Source organism: Eumetopias jubatus, unplaced genomic scaffold (genome assembly GCF_037043125.1).
Source record: "Eumetopias jubatus isolate StellerSeaLion01/CBP00866 unplaced genomic scaffold, mEumJub1_p1.0 scaffold_6, whole genome shotgun sequence".
NCBI lineage: Eukaryota > Metazoa > Chordata > Mammalia > Carnivora > Otariidae > Eumetopias > Eumetopias jubatus.
Genome location: NW_028274812.1, coordinates 9,449,584 through 9,472,317, shown reverse-complemented (window position 1 = coordinate 9,472,317; position 22,734 = coordinate 9,449,584). Strand labels below are relative to the sequence as shown.

The following is a 22,734-nucleotide window of genomic DNA, read 5'->3' as shown; positions in this document are numbered from 1 at the left end:
TAGCTCTAATTTAGAAAAAGCTTGAAGAAACTACCAGAAAGAGCCTGGAAAAGCTATCCTGGCATCATTTGGGGGTGTCAGAGGTTTGCTCTGGCATTTAAGCTCTTTGGGTCACAAACCTCTTTCAGAATTTGGAAAGTTAAAGATCTTCTCCCCAGAAAAATGCAGACACCCATAGGGTCTTTCACGCAACTGTAGGGCATTCATGGACTCCTATGATCCATTCTTATGCCCTGATTAAGACGTCCTAGAAGCCAGAGGGTGAATGTTTTAATGTTCTGTCTCCTCAGCAAGGGACAAGGAATAAGAGGCAAGTCATTCATTCATTCATTCATTCAATTTGTGAACCCTAGACTGAGCCCACCCACCGCTCGGGCCCGCCTCTTGGGGCGCGGGGGAGGTAGACGCGCCGCGGGATCCCCTCCTATGGGGCCAGTGAGCGGGGCCTGTGCGGGGCCTGTGCGGGGCAGTGCGGCCCCTCTCCGGTCCCTGCCCCGCTCCCCGGCCGCACCGCGCCCTCACCCGGGCCGCGCCGCTCCCCGGCCGCACCCCGCCCTCACCCGGGCCGCGCCGCTCCCCGCCCCTCCCACCGCCGCGCGCTCGCTTCCGCGCACGTGACGCCGGCGGCGCGTCGCGCTCTGACGAGTTCCACGGAGCCGCAGGCTCCCGGGCCGCTGTCGCTCCCGCTGCGGCTACCGCGGCGACTGTGCGGCGCCGGGCGGGCTAGGGGCGCGGGCCGGGGCCGAGGGCCGGGGCGCCGCGATGGAACCGTGAGTGCCGGGATGGGCGGGCGAGGCGGGCCGGGGTTCTCCCCGGGCTCCTGGGCCCCAGCTCCCGGGAACCCCGACGCCGGGCCCTCCGCCCACGTGGAGCTCGGGACCCCGGGGAGGGAGCGCTGGCCGGGGGCTCCGCGGGGGTGGCTCGACGCGAGCTGTGGAGCGGGAGCGAGCAGTGGAGACAGGGTCGGGGTTCCGGGACCGGTCTCGGCCAGAGTGCACCCCAGGAGGCCCTTCGAGGCCAGCTCTGGCCCTGCTCGCTCCGGAGAACCGGTGACACCCCCCCGTTCTCCCCGCCCGTCCTAAATGAGTGCCCCTCCCGGAGCCCCTCACCGCCTTTCCTGGGGCAGCCCTGGGCGCAGCCTCTCAGCTGGAAGGGTGTTGGCCCCCTGCCCCGGGCGGGGACCCTGTTCATCACCTCTCTGTTAAAGGCACCCAGAGCACCCCCACTCAGCTCTTTGTGATCTAGCGCAGCCCAGGGTAAAGAGAGGTGCTTTCCAGTGGCTTTTTGATGATGTTGGCACGTTGGGAACCTGCCACAGCCCTTTTAGATGGGCTGGGACACCGAGTTTTATGAGTTTTAATTTGCTGACTTTGGGTCTTATTTCCTCTGTGAAGTTCAGGGGTTTTAAGTGGAAAAACCTGTCCAGGGCCCCATAGACGCCATCCCTGAAGCTTGCCTTTGACGCAGCAGAGTCACCTGGGCGCCTCCCACGGGACATCCGGGAAAAGAAAGAGAGAAAATAAAAAATAAAAAAAAGTTTAGCGCTTGAGTTGCAAAAAGTCAGAAGTCACAGAGAAGGAATGCCTGGAGTCTCTTCGCTGCGTGTCCGCCGGGGGGGGGGGGGGGGGGTTGGGAGGGCAGGTTCCCACAGTTGAAGGCAGCCTTCAGACAGGACTGTGTGAGTCTGTGTGTGTTTGGGGTTGTAGAGGCTGGAAGGGTTTGCGTTGGAGCGCTGCCGATTTCTCTGACTGTGGCCATAGAGAAGATGGGAGGGTGTTGCCAGAATGCAGACACGTGTACTGGAGGGAAAGCTTTTCCCTACTGCTACCTCAGAAGTTTCTGACTTTGGTTATCCACTTAAGCAGAGGGAGCCAGGGTAGTATAAAATGTGGATGTTATAAAGGTATTTCTCTTAATTAAACCCCAGGCAGAGGAGGGTGGGCAGGACCGTCTCTGCACCATTCATTCGTGGTGTATGTCAATAGCATGCTTGGAATGGGCCTGAGGATGCCTTCTGGCATTGTGCCAAGTTGTGACCCTGTAGCAGAGTGACCATGAGCATGTTTTAGGTTCTCTCACAGAGTGAATCTCCTGGGGTCCCCACAGCACAGCAGCCCTGGGTGGTGTGTGGCGGTGGTATCCCTTTTACTTGGACAAGAGAGGCAGAGAGCTGGAAGTGGTGCGCGTCTCCTGGAGAAGTCGGGTGTGTCTGTTACATGTGGGGAACTAGAGCAGGTGGGGGCCGCTAGCTAAAGGAGGACCTGTAGAGCCACGGTGTGAATGAAGGATTTCAGGGGAGTATTCAAGTGTCTCCTGCGGTGCATTGGTAGCGGACAGTGGGCAGCATGATGCTCTCCTAGTGTCCATGCCCGACTCTGGTGAGCGAGGGGCCCGGCTGGTGGGATGTTGGGACCCGGAGGTCAGCCGGCCACCGCTGTCTAGCGTTCAAGCTGACATGACAGATGTGGAAGTCAGAAAAAGTCTGGCACACATAAAAATCTTACGAGGAAACAAGCTGAAGATCTGAAGCGTGTCCTGGATCCGGGCTCCTGGTTGGGTCAAAATGCTCTTATTGCCAGATGCCACAGAGAGCCCCGCGGTGAGAAACCTGGGAAGGGACAGGAGCGGGAGAAGCCACAGAAGGAATGCGGTGGGGGAGGGGTGGGGGAGAGCAGAAGAGAAAAGAGCAGCCTGGGGGAGCTCGGCTTAGCAGGTGGGGGCTAAGTTCCGGGTCAGTGGCGCTGCCACCTCCCTGCCTGACCTCCCCGACCTCCCCGCTCACATGTGGCCCAGCCTACTTTTTTTCAAAGGGCAGGAGAGATTGCTGTCCAAAGCAGTCAGGATAAAGAGTTCCTGGTTCTTAGGGCTGTAAGCTGAAGTTTCCTGAAACCCCACTCCTTCTCTGATAATGCCAGGCAAGGGCCAGGTGCTGGGGGTTCAGGAGGAGAGGACCGTGTAGCACAGAGCAGAGCGGGTCTCGGACACTTGCTACCCTGACGTCCTGTTGGAGCTGCAGCGCCGCACATAGCTGAGATTTCTCAGGTTCCTTTGTTGCTTTGCTCTTGCATTTCCCTGCAGACTGGAATAGGGTTGGTGTTTTGTGTGTGTGTTGCTTGATATTTGCAACCAGTTTTGAAAGGGTATATTTTACGTGTGTCTCTTTCATCCTGGGTGCATTTAAGTGTCGAAGTGAATTAAGTAGACTCCTCTTCTGCCTGCAGTGATAGGTGGCACAGACAAATCAGCACAAACCTTGTGGTTCCTGTGTCCCAGGCCTTCTGAATGTCCCATGGCTGGCAGGGACACCAGGCCTGGGTCAGTATCCTATTCTTGTAACGACAGAGTGTTTTAGGATTGTGTCTCTTAGGAATCTTTTTTTTTTTTTCTCTGCCCTGAACCAAATGATCTCTGGAGCTAATGAACGATAAGTATTGACTCTGTAGCAGATACTGCTCTGAGCACTTTTATGTGGGCCATTGCATGGGATCCTCACAGGTGCTCTCCCCCTGAAGGAGTTTCTCTTAGCATTCCCATTATGACAGATGACAACACCGAGGCGCAGGGAAGTCACGTGAGTTTCTCAAGGTCACAGTACATCGCAGAGCTGAGCCTGAAGCCCGAGTGGTTGGCTCCAGAGCCCACGTCGTGACATGAGCACGCCCACCTTGCAACAGCAGTAATGACTGAGCACTTACAGGGACTTTGGTGTAATAGCTCGTTCAGTCACCGCAGCAACCCTGGGCGGTGGGCCACCTCGGTGGTGGGAATTGGGGAGCTCAGGGAGTGGCAGTCATGAGAAGGACAGTGGCTCACCCCAGGCCATCCTGCTGCAGCCCCGCAGTCTGTCCTCAGGTTCTTCACCACCGGGTGCACTGCCTGGAGCTGGGCCAGGGTGCTGCCCTTGGCTGGCACCTTGCCTGTGCCGACCAGCGTGTGGCCTGCTTCCTTGTTCTCTTTGCCTCGGGAAGGGTGTTCGGTGGCCTCACTACCACGCTCCTGGGTGTGATCACTGGGCTTCCAGCCTGGCGAGGATACACATGAATTCCCTGTTCCTCGAGGAGTGCAGAGGGGCATATTGTTCAGTAAAATACATATTGAGGTTGTTGGGCCTTGGATGTTTGCATAATGGCTTTTTTGAATAGGTAATGATAAGTGATTTGTAATATAGTCAAGTTTGAAATTTGAATATATTCAGATATATTCAATATATTTCACTGCTTGAAATTTCAGAGTTCTTACTCTCTTCTTCCCACTAGAGTTTCTTCTCAAAACCCATTCAGCGGTAGGTTTAAAAAGGAAAGATTTTGGTGAGCGGTCCAAAGAGTGAGAGTGAGAGAGTGGTGGGCCTCCTTTCTGCCTCTGTTCTTGGGGGTTCAAATCCCACCTCCACCTCCTGCCAGCTGGGACCTCAGCAGCGAAGGCTGCCCCTGGCCTCTATTTTCCTATATGTAAAAGGGCTGATAATACCTGCCTTGCAGGACAGCCCCTCGCCTGGTCCCGAGTAGGTGCTTAGGAAATGACAACTGCCCTTTCCTTCAGTTGGTTGAGCTCTGAGCTGGAGGAGGGGAGATATTACATAGTGGATCCTCAGATATTGGTAGAACGAAAACAGATTTTTTTAAAAGAGAAAGTGGGGGAGGGTGGAAACGCACAACAATTACTGTAACAAATCTGATTGAGCTCTTTCTGTATGCTTGCTGCACTGTCCTGGGCTCGTCATGCTTTCATTTATGCCCCCCAGTGGCTCTGGGGGCATTCTGCTTTGGGCTCTCTGATTTACAGAAGAGGACACTGGGGCCCGGAGAGTCACCTAGCTTGCCCATAGTTGCCTGCCTCGTGAGTGGGGGAGCCAGGATCTGAAGCCAGGCTGACAGGCACCAGGCCAGCGCTTTGGACCACGGGAGAAGAGATTATTTTTATACGGATTATGAAAGAGAAACAAAATCTTTCCTTAAAACATGCGAATGCACTGAGAGATTGCAAGTCCCTTCCCACTGCCCCGATGCTAACTTTTTAGTTCTAGAGTGGGAGATCTGGGAGTGAGTTGAACGAGTAGCAAAATCTGTGATAACAGAAATATTTATAATAACAGGTCTTGCCTACCTACTGTATCGTGACTTGATGAGGCCAGATAAAATAGGTATTCACAGAAGCACTTGGGCCTGCTGGCTGCTGTTCACCCCTGCCTTCCTGCGGGGGCTGGCTGTCACTGAGGGTTGTAAGAGGCCCAGGTTCCGTCCCGTCTCACCCGCATCGCTGAAGGCGCCCAGAGGTGTTTTCTCGGCATTCTCTGCTCACCCAAGTCTGTCCATTTCAGGGTCGTTGTGCTCCTGGTCCATGAAGGGGTTCATTGAGTGTGTACCTCCCCCACGGCTTGTCTCTAGTGCTGTTTTATTAACTCTTATGGGGCCTGCGTGGGAAGGGAGGTGTCTGGTGGGAAAATAATGTTGGCTCCAGCAGTGCCGGAGGCTCGGCAGCCCTAATGGGGACACTGGCCTTCCAGCTGGCCGAGCAGGGGCCTGACTGAGGCTGTGCGTCGGGAAGGCACTTGCTTGGAGCTGCTCTGGCCAGTTCCCAGACCCAGAGAGCAAAGGTCAGGGCCATAAAAAACATGAAAAGACAACAGTGGGAGAAAAAGTTCAAGTTTGTGATTCAGTGGTCTGTACCTTATTCTAGCAGGGAAAATAGTAGAACATGAGGAAACGAAAGTAAAACCAGGGAAGCATGCGTAGAAGTGGAAGGAATCAATAGTTATTGGACTAAGGAATCTAGACTTAATGACCTGCCATTAGTAAGGCTCAGTGCTGGGCACCGAGAGGCCAGAGGGGAGCTCCAGGTCACGGGAGGCTTGGAAGTCTGTGAACGGTTGTCACCCACAATGCAGTCCAGAAACGGGCATGTGCCTCTGTCCTGCATTTGAGGAGACAGCTTCCTTCTCAGTGGTTGGGGGCCTTCCTGAGGGGAGGCAGGACCTCAGCTGGGCAGGGAAGGATGGGTGCCTGGGGGCCGGAGGGCAGGGAAGGCCTCAGTGACCAATCATCGATGGAACAAGGAAGGCCAGCGTCTTAGTGACAAGGACGCTTGGTGGCTGTCGCACATTCTGACAGGACAGTTGCAGGTGCCTTGAACTGGAAGGTTTCTATAGCTGTGTGACTTAGTGTCTTGAGTTTCATTTGTAATTGTGGTATTTCTTTTTTCAGTATGCGTATTGAAGGGGAAGCTTTTGGTTTTAAAAGAATACCCATGAAAAGGGGCTTAAACAACAGGTGTGTCAAGGAGTTGAAGTAGGCTTGTCCAGGGTTAATTCAGTGGCTCCGTGTCCCTGGGTAGTTTCCATCTTTGGTCCTCAGTCCTGGCCTGTTGCAGTGTCCACCCTCTTATGTGTGATGTCGCCACAGCCACTCGGCACTTACCTGCACAGTTATGCCTGGAAGACAGAAGAGGCTTTTCTCACCCATCCCTTCATTAGGCAGGGAAACCTTTCCTCAAAGTGCCTGGCTGGTCTCCCTCAGGTGGCTGGTCTCCCTCAGGTTCTGCGTTCTGGTGGGGACGGGGGCTGGGACAGTGAGGCTGGTCTCCCTGGCAGGAGAGTAGGGGAGGAGGGGCAGACAGTGGGGACGCCTCTGCCCCGCCCCAAAGAAAATCCCTTCATCTCCCATGGTTCCTGTTCCTTGTTTAGAACGAAGTGGGGATTATGGTGGGAGAGTTGTGTTCAAAGAAACACCCATAAACATGTCGTGCCAGCAACAGTTGGGGGTGAAGTGTTTGGCTATCACTCATGGTGACAGGGAAGCCTCTGGAGAGTTCTGGACTGAGTGAACGCACCTGGCTTTTGGAGCAGCTGGGTGGAGAGCAGAGTGTGGGTGCCAAGGCCAGAAGCAGGGGGAGCAGGGGAGGCCCGCTGCAGTCCAGTGAAACATGGCAGGGCCTGACTGGAGAGCTGAGAAAGGCCGAGATTCTGTATATTTTGAAGGCTTTGTGGATGCATTCGATGTGGGGAGTGAGGAGAAGACAGAGGTCAAAGAGGACTGCTGAGTTGGAGTGACCACTTCCTGGGGCAGGGAACACTGTAGGATGGGGTCAGTGGAAGATCTGGAGTCTGGCTCCGGAGTCTGGACTTGGATACCCAGGTTGGGGGGTCAAGTAGGTGTTTCCTGCCAGACTGGGGCTCAACTGGGCTGAGCATAGAACGTGGAATTGTTCGCACCTGCATCGTCTCTGAAGCCTGAAATAGGAGGACGTCACCGGGGAGTGGGAGGGCAAAGGGCAGCGCCGTGCAGATGTGTCCCCGACAATGCCGACGTCCGGCTGAACGAACTCTACAGGATGGTTCTCCTGCTCTTTTGTTGTGGGGCTTGATGGCTGCCCAGGCTTCATGGGACTTGGAAGCCATTCCTTGGGAAATGGTTATGAATATGCACAAAACGGGCAGGCGTGGCTTGTAGTGATTTGAATTATGGCTGCAGTTTGGGGGACTGGCTTTCCAATAGAGGTGTTTTTAGTTTCTCTAGGAATATGTCTGTGATATTTTAAGTCACCCACAAAATTGAGGTTAATTTAGAAGGGACCTAAAGAGTCCAAGCCTACGCTAAGGGATGGTCTGTTCCATTGCATTTGGAAAGCCTTCGAAGGGCCCTGGGGCTTCAAGGAGGCTTGCATTTTCCAGTCTGCATATTGAATGCCTGCATGTGAAAAGAGACGCGGGCCTGGAGAGGAAGACTGGCGTATGGGTCCCCTCAAGAAGAGAGAAAGGAGGGACAGCCGTCCTGAGCTGGCAGGGTTTTGCTCCAGGCCTTCCTGCTCTCATTTTCCCGGGAGGAGATCCCACCAGCTGCTGTGTTTGACTTGGCCGCGGTGTTTGGGGAAATGCTCCGTAGTAGCTTGTTGCCAATTTGAGGGAAGTACATAAACACTTTTGAGATAACAAAGGAAAGTTGAGTAGGTGTTTTCATGTGTCTGGCATCCACACAGGTAGGTGTGTACTTTGTCTTCAGGCGCTCAGCCATGTGGCTGTAATAGGTTAAAAGACGTGAGAGACAGAGAAGGGAGGCAAAGCTTCCTGGAGGAGGTGGGGCGTGCAGGTGAGCCCTGCTGAGCCGATTTCGATGATTTGGTGGTGAGAAGAGAGCATTTCCCATCAGGAGAGCAGTGTATGCAAGGGCTGGTCTAGAGTCTCTGGCTTGACCATGTTGGGAAACAGAATTTAAGCCCCTGATGCTGATGCTTGGGTTTGAACGCTGCCTCAGCCTGAGCTCACTCATCCGGGAAATGTGGATGGTGGTAGTACCTACCTCGGAAGGCAGCCGTGATGACCAGGGGAGGTGGTAATTCATGTGGGGTACGTGCAGCACGGTAGGAATCCCAGGCAGGGATTTGGGGGGACTTTGGGAGCCATAAGGAGAAGTGGAACCTTGACGGAGTGGCCGTGGGGAGCCAGAGGCTTCCTGTGCGGGGCAGTGTGTCAGCGGCGTCACCGCACCACCGAGGCAGCGTCTGGGAGGCTGGCTCTGTGCTGGCGGTGGCTGGGCCCGGGCTGTGAGACCCGCACTGGGAAGGAAAAGTTAGGAAGCAGGACATGCCTCCTCCTGGCCGGCTGCAGGTGCAGGATGAATGAGAGGCGAGCATCCTCAGGGGGGGACCCCGAGGCTTCAGGATGTGGGGCTGGAGAAAGGGTAGAGGCAGGAAATGGGCAGTGGAAGCAGCTTTTTCATTTGTTATTTTGTGCTTTAATGGGTTCAGTTTTAAACTTATTGACCATAAAGTGCTGTGGAGTCCTAAGTGAAAATGTCCTGGGAGACACTATCTCAGAACAGGATCAGGGGCAGGCAGGGGCTTGGGGAAGGTTCCTGGAGGCGGGAAGGGGCATGAAAGGAAGCAGGGGCCACCCGGGGTCAGAGAGTACACAGTGTGGGTCCCAGAAGGGGATGGGAGACAGCAGAGGTTGACATGCAGGATGGGTTAAGGCTGCTCGATCAGAAGTCTCTTGGTCATGGGCTCCGTGCCTTTTCTGCATCACAGTCTTGCCTCTGAGCGTTTACAGAACATTCCTTCTGTTGGTGGCCTGATCATAGGGCGAAAAGGCTGTCTCCTCACAGAGACTTGGCTGGGCCGCCGGTTAGTTTAGCTTGATTGTTAGAAACACATTGGTGTTTCTGGTGGGAGGGGAGGTGGGAGGTAGGCAGAGAAATGACTGGGTGCCTGGTTTGGGCTGGAAGTGGCTGTGGGGCAGCTGGGACCAGGAGATGGGAAGCGAGACGGGCTGGGGGTGCCTCGACGCTACGCTGCTGCTGTCTTCATGTTGGCATCTCACGGTTGCTAGTTTGACGGAACAGCAGTGCAGAGCTGTGATTTGTCTCAAATAGGAAGATGTTCCTGAGGTTTTGGAAGTCTCTAGAGTTTTGGCGAACTGCTTCAGAGTTTTTAGACATGAAGTTGAGAGTGGAAGGAGCCCTGGGGAGGAGGCACCGTCACGCAGAACTGAGCTGTCTTGGTGCTGGCCCTGGCCCACAGCACCCTGTGGCTGGAGGGGGTCTCTGGACCCCAGATCCCACAGCTGAGGATGCCTGGAAAGGTTTACTGCTGGTCAGGAAGCTGAAGACAGAAGTGTGGCTCCTTCCCGAGCCGGTCCCCAGCAAGCTGAGATCATGGACGTGGTTGTGCCCAGCGGCATTTTCTCGGGCAGGGGGCTGCTTTTGCTTTCTCTGTGTCTTTTTTCCATTGAATTGGGTGAGGCCTGATTTCTGAACCAGGAGAATCTGTAATAAATTGGATTGAAGTGGCAGTTTTAAGGAAGGGAAGTGCTAGATCTGTATTGAGCCCCAGAGTGGGGAATGGGCAGAGGGCCCCCGGGTGGGCGGGTGCTGCAGGAACTCGACCTTGTGCTCTCGGGGCCTGGTTGGTCTCTTTCCTCCCGTTCCCTCTCTTCTGCTAGGTAACTGCTTTCCTAACAAGTTACTGATAATGTGTTTTAATGATAGAGTGTTTTAAAAATCAGAATTTAAATATAATTATTCTTACTCTGTTTTTCTCTGCTTCCAAGTAACCTCTTCTGGGCTCTTGCCTGCGCTGGGAGCCTTCCGTGCCCCTCAGAGCCCCCGCATGGGGTGGAGTGGGTAGGTCGCCCTGAGAGCAGCAGGGCTGCAATTAAATGACTCCAGATAATTTTTTAAATAACTTTACATTTACAAGGAGAGTGGCAGAGATAGTACAGAGTGTCTGCACACCCCTCACCCAGCTTCCCCTCATGTTGGCATCTCAGCACCGTGGCACGTTTATCAAAACTAAGAGAGCAGCATTGGTGCAGTCCTGTGAACTACAGACTTTAGTTGTCTTTCCCAACATCTAATCCATTTAGCGTTTTGTAGGGGTTTTTCAAAGTGAAAATGCCCCATGCAGTCCCTTCTGCAGACTGTGCAGAGGAACTGCATTCTTAGCCTCGACACCTGTGGACAGCAGAGTGGTGACAAAGAAGACCTTGTTCTGATGTCGGCCCTGCCTCCCCAGGGCTTTCCCCAGAAATGCAGTTGTGGAGGTGGGTCCCCTCAGCTCTTCCTGCTCCCCCAGCCTCCTTCCTGGGGACAAGCAGTTACCGCCAAGGGGCAGAGCTGTGACGCCTTGGGCAAGTGTTCCACAGTTTTGGACCTCAGTGTTCCTGTGTGTAAGTCGAAGGGGTTGGACTTCCTCCCTGAGGTCCTTTCTGGCTCTACTATTTTAAGGTTTTCAGGCCTCTTAAAATCTTTAGGGCCCAGGGGTGCCTGGGTGGCTCAGTCAGTTAAGCGTCTGACTCTTGACCTTGGCTCAGGTCATGATCTCAGGGTTTGTGAGGTCGAGCCCCGTGTCCGGCTCCACGCTCAGTCAGGAGTCTGCTTGAGATTCTCTCCCTCCACCCTGTCTCCCCACTGTCCCCCCACCCCACACTTTCTCTCTCTCTCTCAAATAAATAAATCTTAAAAGTACCCTTTAGGGGGGACACCTGGGTGGCTCAGTCGGTTGAGCGTCTGCCTTTGGCTCAGGTCATGATCCCAGGGTCCTGGGATCGAGTCCCACATCGGGCTCCCTGCTCCATGGGGAGCCTGCTTCTCCCTCTGCCTCTGCATCCCTCTTTCTGTCTCTCATGAATGGATCAATTTTAAAAATCTTAAAAAAAAATGAGGAAGACTTTAAAAAAAAACAAAACAAAACCCTTTAGGGTCCCAAATTGGAGTTGGGGTCAGCCTACTTAATTCACTGGCTCTCATTTCTCATGCATAGTAGGGTCATTTGTGGGTTAGCCTTTGGACCTGCGTCCCCAAGAAAAAGACAGGCACTCATTCCTTTATTTCTTCACTGGTGTCGTCATTCTGTGAAACATGGTGACACTGACCTCTGAGTTCACTCACCCAAAGGCCTGGCGGGTCCTTTTGGAGAGAGCTGGCTTGGTAATTGGCAAAGCCACGTCTCAGCGAAGGTGGCTTATGGGCCCCAACCTTTGCCCCAAGATACCACAGCTGATTTCCTGCTCAGGAACTGGAATCTTGAGCGATGTAGAGGAGAGGTTGCGTGTGTGCACTCAGCACCATAAAAGCAAATAACCTTTCCCTCCGTTTCAGTTCTAAGCCTGCTTTTCCCTGGCCTGGGGTGTGTGTCCTGTTCCTGAGGCATAAGAAGTGCCTCCTTCTGTCTCAGCTCCCAAGACCAGGAAATGCTAGGGGAATAAAAATAATGTAAAAAGCAAAGCAAAACAGCCTCCCCCCTCCCACTCTTGTCTCTTTGGATTTATGGGTCTCCACTTTAGGTTATAGGGCAGGGGTCAACCATTTGGGGGCCAAACCTGGCCCGCCACCTCTTTGTGGTAGAGTTGAATCAGAACCCAGCCACACACACGCGAGCACATGACGTCTGGGCTGCGTGTAGAGGCGGCCATGTGGACTGCAGACAGAGACTGTGTGGCTGGCCAAGCCTCAGACATTCATCGTCTGGTCCTTCATGGATTTTTCTTTTGTTTACTGACACCTGAGGTAGGGAGTTCTGGAAGAGAACTGACCCCTCCCCCACTGCCATTTTCTTCTGAGCAGAGGAGAAAGTAGGGGTGGTAGGCAGGGACCCTCCTGATGGGGGTGGGGGGGGTGTTGGGATGGATGCGCGCAGTTGCGGTCCACACTGGTGTAAGTCACAGGCGAGTGCGGGCAGCTTGCTCAGTTGCATCAGAACCAGACCCCACAGCAAAAGTCAGGCTGAGCTTCACCAGGAGGGCTGATGCAGGCGAGAGCCCGGGGCGGGGGAAAAACCCAAGTTGTGGGCCACCTGGAGGACCAGCTGGTGGCACCCGCAGTTCCCCGTCTGGGCTTGATTGTGCCAGCTCACAGCTCAGGCCGCGTGTTGGCATGAGTGGGTTGGGGTCCTCTGTGCCCTCGGGCTCTGCTGTGGCTGCTGAAGGTGGGTGCTTGTGGAGGGGGTTCAGCCACTGCATGTGTGGTGTGAAACATGTTCTCAGTGGTCACTGAAGCCACAGCGCACTCCTGTGCCATGAGGAGTGGGGTCTGGCTGGCCCCTCCTGACATGCCAGCCAGTCGCCCACCCTGCAGTGGTCCCTGAGGTGACTTAGGCACTTTTGTCAGGCGGGTCACCTGGGTTTAGAGTAGGTCCGCTTCTGAGGTGGGGAGGGGATGGCCTGTTGCAGCCTGGGGGTGTTGCTGGTTCGGAGAGGGGCCTCCTGTCGACTCAGTGCCCCCCGCCTGACCTCCCCCCCCCCCGGCTTCTTTGCAGGCTGGCGCCCATGCGGCTCTACACGCTCTCCAAGCGCCACTTTGTCCTCGTGTTTGTCGTCTTCTTCGTCTGTTTTGGCCTGACTGTCTTCGTTGGGATCAGAGGTAAGGTGCAGTTCTTGGTCATTTTATCGTTTACAGTCACCCTGGTGCATGCTTTTCAGCCCGGCCAAGCTATACCCACTTTCTATCACCTGCTAAGGGCCCCTTGGCAGAGGGTGAAGTGCCACTTCATTCTGAACCCACTGGGCAAGGGGTAACCCGGGTCTCTCCCCTCGTAGCAGCCAGGGCTTGAGTTCACCTTGGCAGCACCTGGTGGCCTTGACTGCGTACCTTTTATTGGACCGTCAGACATTTCTGTCAAGACTCCTGTGCTCAGGACCCAGCCTGGGCGCTGGGGAGTTCAGAACATGCTGATTGTTGGGGGCCACAGGCCAGGTGTGCACATTGGGGGGGGGCATGAGACAGCTAGGAGCACAGGGCTGGGGTGACCAAAGGGAGCCGGGAGTGCGACTGTAGTGACGCCCTGAACTCTTGGCAGGAGGGAGCCTGCAGATTGGCTTTGGCGTTGTGTTCAGGGCCCCAGTGCCCTAGGGTTCCATAGCATGCAGTGTGAGGCGAGAGCCACACCATAATGATCTTAGCTTCAAAAATGCCTTTGAAATCGTCCAGTCCAACCCCATTTCACACAGATGGAAAACAGAATGAGAGAAGTCAGCCCGTTTTCATAAGGTTCCCAGCAACCCGGTGTCTTCAGCCCTATCCAGGGGATAGGAGACCGGGACCTGCCTAGGTTGTTTCTTCTTTCCCTCTTAAATATCATGTTTGGTGAGCATGATTTCTGGTAGGTGTTTATTTAATTACATTTCATATTAAAGCGTGAACGACTTTAGGCTTAGCCTGTCCCAGAGGCGGTTGTGCCTCCAAAAGCTAGTTTCTTAACCTCAGTTTGACTTGGGCTGGTGACTGGCCCAAGGAAGCTGGGGGGTGAGGGTGGTTGCTTAGGTGGCTGTTTGCCCACTGATGATGAACATCATGGTGACAATAGCACCTGTGGCCAGTCTCCTCTTTTCCTTCCCGTGAAGTCACCAAGGAATAAGTCACATTAATCCCGGCATAGTACATATCAGTCATCTTACTCAATTTTCATAGCTGTCCTTTGAAGATTGGTAGGAGAGGCATTGATAGGCTTATGACTGGAGTCTCACGGGACCTCAGCCAATTCTTGTTTCCCTAAGCTACTATCTGTTGCAATGTCCATGATTATATTCAGCTTTTTCCACTCTTGCAAAAATGAAGTGATGCACCCAGGCTGAGATCAGAAAAACCATGTCAGGATTCCCACATCCCTTTCCTTCTTCCCAATGGGTACTGGTATTAGGATTCTCCAGAGAAACAGACCAATAGGATATATATAGATACCAAAAGAGAGATTTTTTGTGCCTTCCGGGCCTGCTCGGGCCTGATCAGACAGGTACCACTTCCATTTGATGATAGAGTGCTGCCGTGTGTACCCAACTCACGATGGGCAGCTCAGGTCTCATGGTAACCTGGGGGCCCATTGGTAAGTGTTTAGTCTCTACTCAGGCCCAATAGCAAGCCAAGAGCTGTGTCTTGCAAGGAGAGTATATGTGGAGGAGGGCAAGGCTTTGCTCCAGAGTCCCAAGGGCCTGCACTAAGATTCATCCATGGGGCCCTGCCAAAAGCTCCAAATGGCCTCCCTCTCTTCTCCTGACATTTCAGACACCTTTATATCTGCCAGCTCACACGGCCCCAGCAGTAGGCAGCTTGCACAGCAGCCTGGGCCTGCGGGGAAGCCTTCTCTTGTTCCGGGCCCCACTCAAAACTTGCACCTTTTTGGGTCACTAGGTAAATAGGGCAAAGTATCACACCCAAGCAAGAACATGTTGCCTCTAAGTGTGAAGAGGCGAGGCCCGCTAGGCATTGTGCCTCTGTTTTGGTTGTAGGGGGAGCCAAATACAACAGTTTATCTTTTGCCTTAGAAGGGATAGCTCTCCATGGCGCACACCACGGGACCCCCGGAAATTTCACTGAGCTAGAAGGCCCCTGAATTTTAACCAGATTTATTTCCCGTCCTCTGACATGCAAGTGTCTTACCAATGAGTTTAGGGTAGTTGCTTCTTACTAGGTCTAGTCAGCATAATGTCATCAGTGTGATGGACCAGCATGATAGCTTGTGGAAGGGAAAGGTGACCAAGATTGTGCAAACTCTGGTGTGTGGCTGGGGGGTGTCATACCTTTGGGGTAGGACAGTGAAGTGAAGGTGTATTGCTGGCCTGGCTTCTGGTGGGCCTTATTCTCAGGGATGAAGAAGACTGCTTCATCCTGTATTTGCTGGTACAGCAGCTGCATCTCAGGTAATCACCCCCTGGTTAAGCTGATGGTGGTCCATTATCCTCTCCAAGAGCCACCTACCCTCTGCCCAGGCCAGATAGGTGAGTTGAATGGGGGTGTGGTGGGAATCTTTCATGTCCTCGATGGGAACACTAATGTCTGCAGTCTAGGAATGTGACACTGGTTTTCATTGTATTTTTGTAGGTAGAGGCTGTTCTGACTTCCATTTGGCCTCTCCCACCTTAATAGCCCTCACTCCACAAGTCAGGGAACCAGTCTGGGGATTCTGCCAGTTGCTGAGTATCTCTGTTGCAATTATGCATTCTGGAACTGGGGACTTAGCCATAGGGATGGGTTCAGGAGACTGGGCCCATTGTGACATGTGCCTGAGCTAAAACCCCATTGATTACCTGACCCCCATAAGTACCTGCTCTGACTGGTGTTTGGGGTTTCATGAAATTGGGGTCAGTTCAGAGCCAGTGTCCAGGGGACCCCAACATATATTTCCTTTCCCCAATGTGCAGTTATCTTGGTAAAAAGGCTGTATGTTCCTTTGGGAGAATGGTTAGCAGTCCACATTTTTGGCAGTGTACTGGGGTGCTTTCTTAAGGGAACCCAGTCTTCTTTCCTTCATTCAAGGGGTTTGGGTCTGTAAAGTGGCTCAAATCTGGAAACTGTGGATGGACTGTGACTCTGTTTTTATGATTCAGGGTAGACTCTTGGTCACTTGACTTAGACTTTTCTGCTCACACAGATCAAGTCAGACTTTAGCAGGCTTCCTGTGGATTTCACTTCTAGGAACGCCATAATCAACTAGCCAGCCCCATAGGTCTGTGTGAATCAGACTCTTCTGATTGCTGCTTTGACTGTCCTGTCCATTACAGGAGTCATACCCACCTTGCTTTGGGTAGGTGAGCACCGCTGCTTGGCCCCACCACTCCCGGGGTCCAGTTACTCCCATTGAGTTGGGTTTCCCCAGTTCAGTGACCATGGTTCCTACTGTAAGATCTGGTCCACAGAGCAGGGCAGTCATAGAGCTCTTTAAGGATGCTGGGGCCTCCCTCACAAATTTATTCTTCGTAGCAGTGGTGAAAGCTCTGTGTCCTGGAATCTCCCAGCAGGTCTTCAATGACAAATCTACCCCAATGTTCCAACCTCCCTAAGCCTCCGAATCCCTTCCTTTCCATTAAACCAAGGCAGGTGTGGCATTTCTGATTTGCTCACTGGGGACCACCTTTCGGTCCACATTTTAACCAACCATCCAAACTGTTAGAGCCCTTCCTAACTCCCTGAGCTCCAACATGCAATGCAGAATCTCTCCTTAGTGGGCCTGCATCCATAAATTCAGACCGATCCAACTTTATGTTCCTTCCACCATTTTCCCACACCCTTCGTATTCATTCCCACATGTTACCCGGATTTCTCTCTATATAAACCAGAAAACTCACGTAGTTCTTTTGGAGTGTAGTGCATCTCCTCATGGGTCATACTTTGTACCTCACCTTTAGGAGCCTGCTGGAACTTGAGTCTAGTTATCGTTATAGAATCAGAGAGGGGAGGTTGCTGAGCAGAATCAGCGTTGTCTTGCATGGCCGTCAGGGGAGTCTGTCTCCTTCTACTGGGATGGGGAGAACTCTTCCAGTGGCAAAGAAGCATAGAAATTTAACAGCTCCGTGCCCCCACCTTCATCAGGATCTTCCTGCACGTCCCCAGGCCAGGATCGCTTGAGCAGTGAGGCAGCCTGTGAGGCTGGTGTTCAACTTGGGTTGTAATTCAGCCAGTTGCAGGATGAGATTCTGGGCTTGATTTGCAGCACGCAGCCCTGTGGCTACAGGAGGTCAGACTCTCCGTCAGGGCACACACAAGCCGTCAGATCACTTACGCGGCACTGGAGCTGGGAATTCAAACCCCGGAGCTCACCTTGTCCAGGGACATTAGGAACAACCAGTCAACCTCATTCTATTTGTTTTCCAAAAATATTCTAAAATATCACAAATAGAGTCACTTAGCTCCTTCTTATAAGTAGTTGAATCTAGGAGTATGCAGTGGAGATATTTTGCATATTCTCATGAACCATACCAGTGCTGTCTTTACTACCGGACATAGAGTCACTACCATCTTTACAGCTGATCAGGTTAGGGAACCAATTCCAGAAACCCCAGAACCAATATGAAAAAACTCTTCCTCCAGGCACCTGGGTGTGGCTCAATTGGTGAAGCATCTGCCTTCGGCTCAGGTCATGATCTCCGGGTCTTGGGATCGAGTCCCACAGCAGGCTCCTTGCTCAATGGGGAGCCTGCTTCTCTCTCTCTTTCTCTTTCCCTTTCTGCCCCTCCCCACTGCTCATTCTCTCTCTCAAATAAATAAAATCTTAAAAAAAAAACAAAACTCTTCCTCTATAACCACTCTCAGTACCAAATTCTATATTAGGGTTCTCCAAAGAAACTGAACCAATAGGAGGCATATATATATATATAGAGAGAGAGAGAGACAGAGAGAGAAAGGGGAGAGGGGCAGGGGTGGAGGGGGAGAGAGAGATTTATTATAAGGAACTGGCTCATATGATTATGGAGGCTGAGAAACTCCAAGATCTGTAATCAACAAGCTAGAGGCACAGGAGAGCCAGATAAGGTCCAGTCTGTGTCTGGAAACAGCTGAATATTGATGGGCCAGCTTGAAGACCGAGAGCAAGCCCAGGCAGAGAGCAGATTCTCCCTTACTCAGCCTTTTGCTCTATTCAGGCCTTCAACCATTTGGATGAGACCCCCACACATTGGCAGGGAAGTCTGCTCTCCTCCATCCACTGATTCAAATGTGACTCTCATCCAGAAACACCCTCACAGACACAGTCAGAATCACCTTTAGCCGGATATCTGGGCACCCACGGCCCAGTCAAGTTGACAAAAATCACCATCCTAAGTCCTCTGGTAATGATGTTATTAGGATTTCAGAATTAGGGGTGCCTTAGGGACCACTGACTCAGTTGCCTTCATTTTGCAAATATGAAAACAGACGCAGAAAGCCAAGTTAGCTAAGACTAGAGTCTAGACTTTTCTGACTCCCAGTTCTTAATTCTGAGAAAGCAGACTGCCTTATTTCCTGAAACAGGGGTTTGCTCAGATTGTGAATCTTTTAGAATAAGCCTTACTGTGGGTGCAAGCCTCCTTCCCACACAGGGACAGCCTCCTCAGCATTCATGAACACATTCCAGACACATGTCACCGCATTGGTTATGAACTTGTTACATACTCTTGTGCATACTCGTGTATCTCCTCCTCTAAATGGAGGATACTTGGTCACTGAGGCAGCCCAGAAAACTAGCATCACAGCTGAGAGTGATTTGAGAATGAATTAAATTAAAATCTGCTTCATGCTGCTTTCCTTTGAGGCCAAAGCTCTGAAAAATTACATTGTAAGATTACGTGAAGCTTATATATCTGCTATTTTAGGAATATACATTGAGTATACATTCATATATTTTATGCTTTTTTATATCCTGAGCTTAATAAGTATTTTTGGAAGACTGGATTAATTGGATGAACAGATAAATGTGTCTTAATTTTTTAGCAGAAATCTTTATACTTCACAAATACATAGACGATGTCTGTGTCATTAATAGTTTCCTGGATCCGAGCACTCATTGAAAGCATAGGAGAGGTTTTGGCATAGATAGATCCTGTGGGAATCATATGTGGTGTGTGGTGGTCATATCATGTTCTTCTGCGTTGGGAAGTCATGCAGTGCAGCAGAGTGGATGTTGTGTGTCTGTTTGTGTGTTTATATGTCCCCTAAGAACAGACCGGGACAATAAGACGACCTCTGCATAATGTGTGTCTTTCTTGGCATTTGAAAAACAATCAATAAATTAATTATCGATATAGATATAACCTGCTTTTCTCATTCTCTGTTACACTTTTAGGGCCCAAAGTAATCCAGACATCTGCAGCTAATTTTTCACTAAATAACAGTAAAAAGGTAAGACTGGGTGGAGGGGCAGCTGTCGGGTCACTCACAGGGTCCCTGGGGTGCACCACCCTTGCCGTGCCGCTTGCTTCTTAGGAAGCACACACATCTCACACCACTGTCAGCTGCTGGCCTCTGGGCTCTGGTTTGCTAGAAGGCCCTTCTCTGCTGCGGCAGTAGCTCAGTGCTGGAGGGGACGGCGCTGTCAGCCCAGGGAGCAGCAATTGCTTTCCAAATGCTGACTGACTCACCCCGATCCCTCATGCCCGCAGGTTTTCCTAGACTCTAAGTTCTGACAGTGCTCCCGTGGGCATCTGGCTATTTCTTACTATATTTACGCAAGTTAACGCGGGTCTCCACATCCCATTCTAACAGGAGTAGGTCTTCCTAATGATTGGTATTCCTTGCATGAACTCAGTTTAAATGAAAAAAAAAATCCTTTTTCTTTTCTTTTTTAAATGTGGTTGATTCTTCATCTTTAGAGAAAAACAAAGGTCTTTCCAATTGGAGAATTTCAGTAATCTTTAATAAATGCTAATGGTGAGAGCCCAAACAACTAAACCTTTTTCTTTTTCTGCATACCAGACATATCTTTACCTGTAAACTGAATGCAGTTGCCCCACGTTCTCATGGCACCATAACGTTTAAATCTGATTGACCCCAAACACCTCCCTGCCTTCCTTCTCTTAGCTCTCTGGTAGGTTTTCACTCTTACAGTTTTCAAAAAAGCAAAACGAGAAAAATGTCCAAAAACTTACCTTTTAATTCCTCTTACTCTTGCTAGTTGGAAAGGGCCCTCTGGTTGCCCACTGACATTTGAGTTTCTTGATTTTCTTTCTCTCTTGCCCCAAGGACCTGATTCAAAGAGGTGCTACCATCGGGGTTTCCTGAACATAGTTTGGTCTTTTAAAATTTCTCTCAGGGGCGCCTGTGAGGTTCAGTCGGTTAAGCGTCGACCTTCGGCTCAGGTTGTGATTCCAGGGTCCCAGGATCGAGTCCCACATCGGGCTCCCTGCTCAGCGGGGAGCCTGCTTCTCCCTCTCCCTCTGCCTGCTGCTCCCCCTGCTTGTGTTCTCTATCTCTCTGTGTGTCAGATAAATAGATAAAATCTTAAAATAAATAAAATTTCTCTCAGGATGTAAGTCCTTTTTTTGACACTAAAAATAGCAGCCGTCCCACCAAATTGACTTGCTCCCAAAATATCAGACTCACTTCTTAAAGATGATAGATGATCCTCTGGTAGGTTTCAATGCCTCGTGGCTTCGGGCAAGCCTTCAGTCACAGAGCATTTCTTTTTTTTTTTTTTTTTTATGTTATGTTAATCACCATACATCACATCATTAGTTTTTGATGTAGTGTTCCATGATTCATTGTTTGTGCATAACACCCAGTGCTCCACGCAGTACATGCCCTCTTTAATACCCATCACCAGGCTAACCCATCCTCCCACCCCCCCTCCCCTCTAGAACCCTCAGGTTTTTTTTCAGAGTCCATAGTCTCTCATGGTTCGTTACAGAGCATTTCTGTCAATTCTAAAAACACAGATACTACATATTTATGTTCAAAGACTGCATTCAAATAATGCATTTCTTTGGCACCGTGGGTGGGCTCCTTAAGCAATGTTCTCTGTCTCCCACGGCTGCTAGGAGCCAGTATTATGATTTTCAGCACATACCGCAGAAGCATCATTGGCGATGGGGTCCCCTCTAATTTTTCTTTCCAGGGGCAGTAAGACTTTCCTAAAGCTGAAAACAATAGACCTCGAACAGTGACTGGTATGGCATATTGGAACTGATGAAATGATTCTTTTTTTTTTTTAAAGATTTTATTTATTTATTGGACAGAGAGAGACACAGTGAAAGAGGGAACACAGCCGGGGGAGGGGGAGAGGGAGAAGCAGGCCCCCCGCGGAGCAGGGAGCCCGATGCGGGGCTCGATCCCAGGACCCTGAGATCATGACCTGAGCCGAAGGCAGATGCTTAACGACTGAGCCACCCAGGCGCCCCTGATGAAATGATTCTTGTGAATATCAAGCTCTGTTCTTGGTGTCCTTTATGATCTTCTGGTACATCTTATCCTATGTACTGTTATTTTTTTTTTTCTCCAGGATAGCTTTTTCTTGCTATTTAAGTAGGTATATGGTCCCAAGGCTGCAGATGCTGGACATTGCCTGCTTAGAGGTTTTCATGAGACAGAGGGGGTTGCAATAGGAAGTTAGTCTTTTCTTTTTCTGGAAGGCAAAATTTTACTTATATTGTCTAAAGGAAAACCACACGTTTCGTTTTTGAGCTTACACAAACCTTTTTTTACTAAATGTAAATTTTGTATGTTAAGATGAGGTATTTGGTAGACTTAATGAAAAGGTCACATGGATTACTTAACTCTTTTCTTTTTGCCTTAGCTGAAGCCAATTCAAATCCTTTCAAATCCATTGTCTACATATAATCAGCAACTATGGCTGACATGTGTTGTGGAGTTGGATCAATCAAAAGGTATGAAGCCTGACATTTCAGAACAGGGTTTCTTTGTACAAAGCACCATATTTTAGAGATCGAGAGAGCTTTAAAATCTTTGAACAAGTGCTCAAAGATGGATCAGAGCGATGTTCATTAGTCTTTATAATAGCAACAAATTGGAAGCCCCTTCCATGTCTGCCAGTGTCTTCCAGAGAAAGTTATGATGCAGTGCTCAGTGAGCACTGGTCAGCTTAGCTCAGCAGCTCCACAGGGTAGCCAGTGCTGTGGCACCTTTTTCCGTGGGGTTCTGGGAGAGGCTTCAGTTCTGATGCCCTGGGTGAAGGTTCTGTCCCCCAGGGACACTTGGCAGTTGTCACCCCGGGGCGGAGGAGTGCTCCTAGTACCTAGAGGGTGCCGAGCATCCTGCAGTGCACGGGACAGTCCCACAGCAGAGGGTGATCTGGCCTCAAAATATCGGTGCTGCTGAGGCTGAGAACCCTGCCCCGGCGTGTCCTGTCCCGAACGCCTCAGCTCTGCTAGTCTGGAGCGGCACTAGTTATGCGTTGTCTGGGGAGAACTGAGAAAATGGTCACCCACGTTATTTTCCATGTTCTGTGATGCAGATGAGGCGCTTTGGCTGAGAAAGAATTTGAAAAGATAACTCCATGACCACAGTAAATTAAGTGAAAAAAAAAGTATATTACCAAAAAATTAACCCCCCTTTGTAACATTTAAAAAAAAAACGTAAATAAATTTGGTATCACTGTGTATTTGTATGCCTAGAAAATGGTCTGGAAGGATGGACATAACATGTTAATTATGGTTATCTCTAGGTGGTGAGATTGTAAGAGTTTAATGACATCTTTGTATTTTTTTGTTCTCTGATTTTAACAGTGGGCATAAAAACAGAAAATAATAAAATATGTAATCAGAAAATTAAGAAATCTAATTTTATTTTAGTATGAAGTTAAGTTAGAAATTTATGTGGGAAATTAAAAAACAAAATTTCATTAGGCATGAAATGCTTGCCCTTTTATGAACCCAAACTGGGGGACTTGTAATGTAGGTTTTTACATAGGCCCCTGGGTAACGGGTCGGACGTAGAACCTGATGGAAAGGCTTTACTTTGCAGGCAAGTGTGAGGTTTTTCACATGTGCTGAGGCTGAGGTGGTTGCAGGACCCTTCTGGGCACTCACCACGGCAAGTGTGATGTGCC

The 22,734-nt window shown here is 50.9% G+C and overlaps 1 protein-coding gene across 2 annotated transcripts in view; it reads left to right on the top strand.

Moving 5' to 3' along the window:
* Window positions 1-668: 668 nt before the first annotated feature.
* The window catches only part of TMEM181 (transmembrane protein 181), a 52,005-nt gene continuing 29,939 nt past the window's right edge, over window positions 669-22,734 (top strand). For both annotated transcript variants that reach the window (XM_088023815.1, XM_028103247.2), the window contains exons 1-4: window positions 669-770; window positions 12,745-12,848; window positions 19,018-19,073; window positions 21,463-21,553. In XM_088023815.1, the coding sequence (XP_087879941.1) occupies window positions 763-770; window positions 12,745-12,848; window positions 19,018-19,073; window positions 21,463-21,553 (259 nt within the window). In that variant the 5' untranslated portion in view covers window positions 669-762. The remainder of the gene's footprint in view (window positions 771-12,744; window positions 12,849-19,017; window positions 19,074-21,462; window positions 21,554-22,734) is intronic.